Source organism: Anas platyrhynchos, chromosome 11, assembly GCF_047663525.1.
Source record: "Anas platyrhynchos isolate ZD024472 breed Pekin duck chromosome 11, IASCAAS_PekinDuck_T2T, whole genome shotgun sequence".
Taxonomy (NCBI): Eukaryota; Metazoa; Chordata; class Aves; order Anseriformes; family Anatidae; genus Anas; species Anas platyrhynchos.
Window position 1 is genome coordinate 13,628,473 of NC_092597.1, and position 9,740 is coordinate 13,638,212.

The 9,740-nt window shown below is 60.5% G+C and overlaps 1 protein-coding gene across 4 annotated transcripts; it reads left to right on the forward strand.

Annotated features, from left to right (window-relative positions):
• The first annotated feature begins 75 nt into the window (after positions 1-75).
• GRAMD2A (GRAM domain containing 2A) lies at positions 76-8,154 on the forward strand. Of its 4 annotated transcripts, XM_038184780.2 has the most exons (12): positions 76-188; positions 315-428; positions 535-583; positions 2,226-2,298; positions 2,372-2,475; positions 3,203-3,301; positions 4,233-4,304; positions 5,358-5,420; positions 6,508-6,661; positions 6,734-6,833; positions 6,921-7,028; positions 7,144-8,154. In XM_038184780.2, exons 2-12 carry the CDS (start codon positions 325-327, stop codon positions 7,145-7,147), a joined length of 930 nt encoding a protein of 309 aa, XP_038040708.1. In that variant the 5' UTR covers positions 76-188; positions 315-324; the 3' UTR covers positions 7,148-8,154. The 4 variants fall into 4 exon arrangements, with proteins under 4 accessions (XP_038040708.1, XP_027322343.2, XP_071899507.1 ...); XM_027466542.3 differs by having other exon boundaries at positions 6,508-6,833; XM_072043406.1 differs by lacking the exon at positions 7,144-8,154 and having other exon boundaries at positions 6,921-7,032.
• The last annotated feature ends 1,586 nt before the right edge of the window (positions 8,155-9,740 follow it).

Here is a 9,740-nt window from a genome sequence, read left to right on the forward strand (position 1 = left end):
GGGCGGGGCTACACCCAAAGGGGGCGGGGTTATACCGGGGTCTGGGCAGGGGGCGGAGCGCGCGTGTGAGGCGATGCGGGGGGCGTTGGCCAATGGGGGCGCGGGGCGGAGCGGCGGGCAGCCAATGGGCGCGCGGCGTGGGGCCGCGAGGCAGCGACGGCGCCGGGCAGCGCGGGGCGGCCGCGCAGGTGGGGGCCGGGACCGGGACTGGGGGGGGGCGGCGGGGGCTGGGGTCCCGCGGGGGGAGGGGGGCGAGGAGGGGGGGGAGGCAGCGGGGACCCCGCAGCGCTCAGCGCCTCCCCCCCCCCCCGCAGCGCCGCGCCCATGCACGAGAAGGCGGCGCCCCCGCGGAGCCCCGAGCCCATGCCCGGCCGCCCCCAGCTGCAGGCAGCGCGCGGCCACCGCAGCCTGGAGGCCCTGGACGGCAGGTGAGGGCCGGGGGGCGGGCACCGGGCACCGGGCTCCTTCCCCCGTCCCCCTCCCCGGTGCCAGGGGCCGCGGTCCCCGCTCACCCGGTGTCGCGTTGTCGCGCAGCCTCGAGGCCCTGAAGGACGAGGACATCAAGAAATGCCCCCGGGAAGCGGTGAGTCCCGGCCCTGAGCCGCCCCTCGGGGCCTGCCCCGGGCTGCGGGAGCTGAACGCGGGGAGCCGGGGGCTGGATCGTGGCCGTGAGCTGCCCTGGAGACATTTTGGGGGCTTTATGCAGAGAAAAGGAGAAAGCTGAAAGTTTGCGAGCAAATCAATTCACTTCTAATTGAGCCGTTTGGTTGCTCAAATCGCACCTGAGGTGGAACTTTCCACCCCCGGGAGGAGAAGGGAGCTGAGGAGCCCTCTCCCCGCTGGGCTTTGCGGCTCCCGGAGCAGCTGAGGCAGGGCACGAGCAGCAGCCGGGCCCTGTCCTGTGCTGGGAGCGGGGCAGCCCCTGCCCGTGGGGTGAAGCCGGAGCCGCTCCAGCTGGCGGCGTGACGCAGGAGTAATCCCGGGTAAGCCAAAGCTTCCCTGTGAGCAAGGGGACATCTGGAGCACCAGCAGCCCCGTGCCTGGGCTCCAGGAGCAAGGAGAAGCTCCTCGGTGCAGCAGCAGCCTGGGGCTGGCACGGGACGGGGCGGCACGGAGAGATTCCTCTCACCCCAAGCTGCCCCCGCTTGCTCCCAATCCCATCTTTTATTTTTAATTTTTTGAGGCCTGGCCCACTTCTGCCTCGCCTCCTGCGCCTGGCAGGGAGCAGGCGCGTTGCTGCCCGCGCCCGGCGAGGCCATTCCCCGTCCCGCTGCGCCGGAGCGGATATATTTAGCAAAATATTTTGCCGATTATTCAGAGGCATCTGGGAGGATTCTGAGCGCCGGGCAGGCCGCCAGGCAGCTGGGTGCTTCTCCCGAGATGGCAACGGGTTTGTGCTGGGACTGGAGGTGCTTCGTGGGCTGAAGGGACATCCAGGGGTGGCTCGGTCCTTTTCCTCACCCCTAAAAGCCCCGAGATGCTCCCACCGATGCCCACCACCAGCCTGGTGGCTCTCTGGAGGGTGCCTGAGCCGCCCCCAGGTGATGCTGAGCCTTGATCCTCTTAAAACCCAGCTCATCCAGCCACAAGGTGCGCGGGGCGGGGGTGACCTTGTCGCAGGAGGGCTGTGCTGGATTTCTCCGTGTCCTGGGAAAGCATCTTCTCCCTCCTGCGTTTGCCCTGGATTTCAGCTGTGCCGGCGGAGGGACGGGGGTAAAAATCTGCCCGCACAGCCTTGGAGGAGCAACCGAGCGGATGTAACGTGAAGAGCTGAGCTCCTGCCGCGCGTTTCCCTGCTGTTTAGCATTATTTAACCACCGCTTCAAGGTGCAAACCGCTGCCGAGCCGCACGTCGAGGAGGCACCGGGACTATAAGCAGGATGGCGCGGCGCGACGGGCGCAAAGCAAGTGTCACCGTGCCCTGCATCGGGGGACAGCTGGCACGGAGGGAGAACCCGCTGGGCAAAATAAACGGGCTGCAGATGAGCTCGGTGGAAAACCATCCTAGCAGAAACTTGGGCGTCTCTTTAGATAAACTCTTGGTGGAAATGTTTTTGGGAGGGCGGTGTTTGCTGTTGCGGACCCTCCTGAGCTCCTTGTCCCTGTGGTGCTGGGTCCTGATGTCCCCAGCCCGATGCATTTGCAATTTGCAAATTCGCAAAAAAACAACAGGGTGGGTTCGGGTCTCCTCTTTATTGGGTGATTTTGCTCTGCTTCCTTTGCAGGCCGCCAGCAAGTACAACTCGCAGTACCACAAGCTGTTCAAGGACATCCCGACGGAGGAGAGCGTGCTGAAAGGTGGGCAGCGAGGGGAGGGTGGCGAGGGGCTGAGGGGTTCTGGCACCCGGCCTGACCCTGCTCTGCCTTGCAGTTTGCTCCTGTGCTCTCCAGAGGGACATCCTCATCCAGGGACGGCTTTACATCTCCCCCAACTGGCTCTGCTTCTACGCGAACCTTTTTGGGAAGGACATCAAGGTAACACGGTGCCTGGGTGCAGGGTGCCCCGCGTGTCCCTCGCCCTGTCCCAAACAGCTCTCCCAGCAGCCTGCTTATCCCTTCCCACACCCAAGTGCCTCCAGAAGCCTGCGATGCAGCGGGGAGAGCTGCCTGCATCGAGCCCAGCTCTGCCTCTTCCGATAACCTGCAGGATCCGCCTTGGGAAAACAAACACTGGTTGGGTGTAAAATTCCCCAATGCAAAACCTCATAAAAGCCGCAGTGGTGTCTGAAGGAAGATCAAAGGTTTCCAGAGGATTCGGGAGGAGATTTGCATCTCTCTTCACTTCTCTGCTTGATTTACAGTCTGACGTTCCCCAGTTAACGTTGTGGCTGACGGGGATCTTTGGGAGAAACGACTTCCTTCAAAGCCGGGCTGAATTATTTATATTGGCAGCTTTAAACAAATGTATCTGATGGAAGCGAGGTGCCGCACTCCCAAAGCTCAGCACGTTTCGATGGAGTTACTCTGCCACAGATTGCAGCCTGCCTCGTTTTTAACCTCGCTTGCAAGACCTCTTGCAACGAGCCTTAAGGACTCGCTGTGTTTGTGTTGGATGAATCCTTCCCCGCGTCCCCGCTGCTTTCATCGAGCAGAAATCGGCTCCAAGCTGAGCTTAACGCTGGGGGGTTGCCACGACCTTTAACGAAGACAAAGCCATCTGGGGGCCACGCTAAATCCCCTCGCCCTGTGTTTTCCCCTCCAGGTCGTCATCCCGGTGGTCTCCGTCCAGCTCATCAAAAAGCACAAGACGGCGCGGCTGCTGCCCAACGGCCTGGCCATCACCACCACCGCCAGCAGGAAGGTAACGGGCCCTCCCCGGGGTCCCTGCGGCATTTTTTGGGGGGGATGAAGGCCTCACATCGCCGGCTGAAGCCGTGGGCTGCTTGGGGAGTGAGTGCGGCTCTTCGTGCTGGCGGCCGGCCAGGGCAAACACTGCAGCTCTGCTTTTGTTCCTGAATCTCACTTTGTTTCTGGCCGAAGCAAACCCCAAGCAAAACCCGGCCGAGCCTGGCAAATCCCTGCCAGGCTCGAGTAAAACCTTTAAACTTCTTAAACCCGAGGAGGGGATGGGGTTTGGGCCACAATACAGCCTAAGCTGGCGGAGAGCTTGGTTAATGGGCTGAGGCTGAGCTGTGGTCGAGCTTTTAAAATGCGCTGCTTGTTTTCTGCCGAAATGTGCTGACGTCGTCCTGCTCAGTGCTCCGAGTCCTTGCCTGCCAAGGCTGCTGCTCGTGGCAACGTTACGCGGATGGCATTTTAGCAGGGGGTAGCACAAGGCAGGATTTGGGCGTTTAGGTCCATCTGCCCTTTGCAGCCGTCCTGGCTGCGCCGTGCATCGCGTGGGCTCTGTGTGTTGGACCGAGCCGCGGGCTGGGGGATGCTCTCGGTCACTCCCGACCCCGTTCTCCTCCACCACCTCCTGCTCAAAGCCCGTGGGGACAGCAGCCGAGCCAAACTGGCCCTGAAAAAGCTGCTCCGTGTTTTAGCAGGCAGCAAAAATAGCAGCGGGGAAAAAACTCAGGGAGATAAATACCTGGGGGAGGGCAGGGGGATGCAGCTGGGAGGGGGAAGATTCAAGGGCAGGACGTCTCTGCCTGGCCCTGTCTTTGGAGAACCGGTGCTCCAGCAAACCCTGGGCAGCAGAAATTGTTTTTTTTGGAGGAAGGATTGGGCTTAGGGTGGTTGGAGACCTCTCCCACCTTCTTCTCTCTCATCTTCTCTCTGTTTTTCAGTACATCTTCGTGTCGCTGATCTCCCGTGACAGCGTCTACGATGTCCTGCGGAGAGTCTGCACGCACCTGCAGGTACCCCCTGCCACGTGCCCCTGTCCCCATCCTGTGTCTCGGTGTCACGCTGGCTGTGTCCCGCTTTGGGACGTGCTGCTGAGCATCACGGGGCCAGAGCCGCTCTCAGCATCCCAGCAGGACAGAGCCCGTCCCTGTCACCTGGGTGTCACGGAGGTGTCCTGTCCCCGTGAGCCACCGGGGACCTGTTCTGGGTCACAGATGAGCGGGGCAGAGCCCGCAGTTTCTCCTCTGGCTTTCCCAGGGTGTGTAGGTGCAATATTTATAATCTGGTAGCAGTACCCGTTCTGCCAGTATGCGCATCGCTGCCTTTTCCCCAGATCTTCTAAAGTTTGTGGGGGGTGGGAAATGCTATAAAATAAAATAAAAATCTGAATTAAAAAGCCTGAGGTGGGGAAGAAATCCATCAGTCCTCGGGCTGGAGTTGAGGATTACCACGAATCTCCTTCTCCCTGCCTTGGAAGTGTGTGGGAAGTGGGTGCTGGAGCCGTTCCTGCCCGGATGGGTGTCCCCTGGGACAGCAATTGGGGTGACTCAGCCCCATCCCTGACCCAGTGGGACACAGCAGCTCTGCCCCCGAAACTGCTCTGTGGATATTTACCCAGTGGAAATACTGGTTTGCCGTTAAGAAACATTTTACAGGTTGCGTGCTGCCAGCAGCCCAGTGTGATTTCCCAAATACGAGATTTCTCAGGGTAGCTTTTCACCTGGTGGATGAAAAGTTGGAGATACCTGTTGCTGAAACGTGCCCAGCTCTGCCCTAATGTTCCGTTTTTTCCCCCTCTCTTCTGGTTCATCCCCTCTGCCTGGCTGGGACCTTTTGCAATTCCTTGTTTTTTGGGTGTGGTGGTTTGTTGTTTTTTTTTTTTTTGGAAATGGGAAGCAACCCCATCAGATGCTTGTGAGATTTAAAGCAGCTCATCTTCACTGACCCGCTGGTGAACCAGTCGAAAACCTCAAAATCTCATTTTGTAACCCCAGCTGGAGCAGGGAGAGGGGTAGCAGGCGGTGAGAGGAGGGTGGGTCGTAACGCCCGTCTTGTTCTCCCTCCAGGTTTCGAGTAAGAAGAGCTTGAGCTTGAAGGAGTTCACGGAGGAGCCTGATGCTGTGTCCCTGGTAAGGCTTGGGGCTCACCCACGGCTCCGGCAGAGCCCAGGGCAGTGCAGGAGCAATCTCGTGATGGGGCAGAAACAGCTTTAAAAAAAAAGAGTCAAGTGACGGATTTGGGAAGTCTGCAGCAGAACGGCAGCCACCGGCACAGCCAACCGCTCCCTGGGGGTTGTTTATAGCCATAAAACTCTGACTGAAGTGCAAAACGCTTCTCAGCTCTCACTGCGACCTCTGAAACTGATGCAGCTCCCAGCTGCGAACACCGATAACGCTTTGGGAATGTGATTGGATTACCCCAAAAAAAGAAAGTTTTGTTTTTTTTTTCCTGTTCTGGCTGGTCCTCGGGGAGCTGCTGGCAAAGGGGCTGCGATGTGAGAGGCAGGCTGGGGACAAGGACAACGCGAGCTCCGCGCCAGGCGGTAGGCGAGGGGGACGAAGTGTTTGGTGCCCTCCCCGGCGTCTCTTGGCACCGCCTGCAGTTTTGGCTGGGAGTGGGTTTTCCGCCGAGCCTGCGATAAGCTGTGCGGCGTCTGTGTAATTTTTCTGTCAAAACATTTGGAAAAGCGAGCGCGTTTCTGCGGCACCGCGCAGCTCGGGAGGAGCCGTGGGCGCGCGGCGAGGTCTGGCAGGTGTGTGGTGGGCGAGAGCTCGGCTGGCAGCTCGGAGAGCAGCGTGAAGGTCCTCGGCTGCGCGGGGGAACAGCCCTCAGGTGTTTTAAATGCAGGTCTAAAGACGAGGGCAGTGCCGTGTCCTCTGCTGGACGTGCTCAGGAGGTTGCTGTGGTGCCAGCAGCTCCCCAGTAAACGTGGTGGAGATGTCCCAAAACTTTCCCTAGCTGAAGCTTGGGGAGTTCATCGCTCCTTGGCGAGGCCACGGGTACGCAGCTGGGAGCTGCATGGGGGCATCCCAGGGGTTGAAGGTGTTTCTCCAGGCGTGACTTGGGGCTGGCAGCAATCTCCTGGTGCCTCCAAGGGACCTTTGTCCCCGTGGAGGCCATCACGATGGCGCATTGGACGTGGCTGTGTTCAGTGGAGCTGTGTGAGGGTTCGGGTGTGGATCCGGCCCCCTCGGCACCGCCGGTTCCTCCCCGCAGGAGGTGATCGTCCCCGAGGGCAAGTGGAGGAAGGTGTCGCCTGCGTCGCTCTCCCTGTCCCTGCCGGACGCCGACTACCAGTGCATCCACCGGGCCTCCGTCAGCAGCCTCAGCGCCAAGGAGAGCTTCACCTCCGAGGAGCCCCTGGCCTCAGGTGAGGGCTGCGCCCGGCCGGGGACGCGGCGTGGGAGGAGGCGCAGAAACCAACTCTCGGTTTGCGTTGCAGAAAGTGCAATAAACACGGAGGAGGAGCTGGAGGTGGAGCAGAGCTGCGTGGCGGAGCTGAGACCCTCCGACTACCAGCTCCTGAAGATCTTCATCGTGCTGTAAGTGCGCCGCGGGCGGCCGTGCTCTGGGGAGGATGGGGCACGCGGGGTGTGCTCGAGCACTGGTGCTTGTTCCTCCTCTCCCAGGATCTGCCTCCTGGTCGTGTCCTCCTCCTACCTGGCGTTCCGCATCTTCCGCCTGGAGCAGCAGCTCTGCTCCCTGAACAGGGACTACCTCTCCCGCGGGCACAGGAGGTGAGCGCCCTCGGGGCAGCGCGAGTGCTGCAGACGGGGATATTTTTGGGAGGCAGGTTGCACTCACCCCATCTCACCCCGTCTCACCCTGTCTCACCCCGCTCTCTGCCTGCAGGTGACCGTCACCCCCAGCACAGGACGAGGACCAGACGGTAGCACTTTGTGTACAGGGCCAGCATGGCTGTGGCGTCCCTCCGGAGGGCACCGGTGCCGTCTTCCAGCCGAACCCCGCGCCTCGCACGCGGCCCGGCTTCCCCCCAGCCGGTAACACGGGACCAAACACCTCTCCTCCTGCCTTCTGCTCCCCGCAGGACTGCCCGGCCGGCTCGCGGCCGCGGGTGCCAACTCCCCCTACCACTACGAACCCCTTTCCTCCCCGGGACGCCGACGTGCCCTAGCACCGGATGATGGCTCGGGGAGGGAAGCGAGCCCCCCCCTTAAGACTTGCTGCTAAAACGGTCACTGTTTTTTACTCCAGACGTGGGTTTTCTTGTTGAAAGATGACCTGAGGCTCACCGGGAGCCCTATAAGCACGTGGATGAGCTGTGTCTGCCCTGGGTGAAGCTCTGGGGCAGGTACAGCTGCACCGGCCTGGTTGTCCCTCTCCGTGAGCCCCTCCTGCAGCCCAGACGCCACGGGGATGGGGGCGCAACCTGGGCTCCCCCTGCCCCTTCTGTCCTGGAGCAAAGGGGCCTCGGGGTGCGTGGCCCCGCGCAAAGCACTTTAGGGTCCTCCACAACAGGCGTCCTCTGCAGGGACCGTGCCTGGGAATGGTGCTGGACCAAGGGCTCGTTAGCCCCGCTCGCCTCGTTAAGATGTCCCAAAAGGCCTGGCTGTCACGGGCCAGCAGCCGGGATGGCGACGTGCCCCCTCTGTGTGTTAGCCCTCATCACTGCGCAGAGCGAGCAGGATTTGTCTGAACCCTTCCCTTGGGCGGCGCGTCGGGAAGGCAGGGGATACCTGTGCGATTTCATTGTGTTATTTTGTTTTTTTGTTTTTTTTCCTGTTTTTTGGGAACTAAAAGTGCTGATGGGGCCAAATCCCTGAGCCCTGGGGAAAGAGCTCGCTGCCTGGCTCAAGGCTGTGAAAGTATTTTAAATGAAAATAAAACCACGATTTTCTAGCAGTGCCGCGAGCATCCTTGTGTCGATGCCGGGGTTGGGGACGGGCTGCGAGCCCCGGAGCGGGGTGCTCAGCGCTCCCACGTGTTTGGGCTGTCCCAGGAGCTTTGGCTTGTTGCTGACCGTGTCCCCTCTGTGTAAGGAGGGCGAGGACACGGCTTACATTTTGGTGTTGGGAGAAGGTCCTGGGTATTGTCCTCATGCCACGGCTCGGGACCGGTGGCATCCCTTTGGGACAGCCCTGGCAGACCTCTTGAGCCCCAAACATCACCACGTAGGAGAGGCCAGGAGGTACACGGAGTGGTTTGGCACCGTTTGGGGGACGCCGGGGTGTGCGTGGGGCACTCGGTGTCGCTTCTCCAGCACCAGGTAAGTGCCATGAAGGGTCCCCAGGGATCTCCGGACGGGTTTCCCGGGGTTTGTCTCTAAATTACAGGGCCAGGGACAGCTTTTGGGAAACCCAGAGCTTGAGGAGCAGGGGGTGAGGTGCTAGGGAGGGATTTTTCACTAGGTGGCAGCAAAGACTTCGGGACTGCTGCTACAGAGGGTGGCAGGGGCACCTTGGGGACGGTGTCAGCCTGTTGGTGGGGTGCTGAGCTGCTGGGGCTCGGGGGGTACAGGCTCCAGGTGCCTCCTCCTCCTCCTCTTCCTCTTCCTCCTCATTGAGCACCCACAGCCGAAATCCCCCTCCCAGCCTGGCCCTGCAGTACCCACTGCTGCCCTTGACCCTCAGAGCGTGTTTTGGGGGGCACGGCGAGAATGGGATGAGGCCGGGTGACACCTCATCACCTCGGTTTTTGGGGAGATTTCAGCACCCTGGGGTGCTCCTCATCCTTCACTGGCACAGGAAAGGTGCCACGATGCTTCCTTCAGGGGTTTGTTCTGCTTGTTTGGCTGGCACAGGTCCCTGAATGGCTGTTTGCACAGTGCCAAGCTCTTTTTGTTATTATTTTCTTGTATTTGCACAGTTCTGGGTGGTTTTAGCCCAGCAGGGAGTGTGTTTGGTGGCTGAACTGAAGGCAGGGATGCTGCAAAAAGGTTTTGGCTCGGTCACGGCAGTGGGCAGGCAGAAGCGAAGGGCGGTTTGGGTGAATGCAGGACTGGGCTTATTTGGGCTGGCACCACAGGGACTGGATGAAACCTCACGTGGGAAAGGAGGCTTCTGGAGCAGGTTTCCATGCTGACCTGCTTTGTATTCCAGGAAGGGCACCCTGCAGCGAACGCAAAGCAGGAGATACTGAACCATCTCCCCCTGCTTCTCCCTCAAAAAACACCGTTTTGGGTTTTCTTTCCCAGCTATGAAGGTGAGCACAGCCACGAGGTGCCCAGCCAGAGCCACGGGACGCTGCCACCACCCCACGCCCGCCCCATGGGCGTACGCAAGTGCTCACGGGGTGATGAGGTAAGGCTGTGTGAGCACTGCACGCACATCACTGCGGAGGCTGTGTAGGAATTTTCTCTGTCCCAGCACTGGGAATTTGCCCCTCCTGGTTTCCCCTGCTCTCCCATATATGCTTGCGGAGAAGGTTTGGAGTTTTTCTGATTTTTTTGGGGACCCTGGTGTGATTTGGGAGCTCCTTTCTGCTGGAAG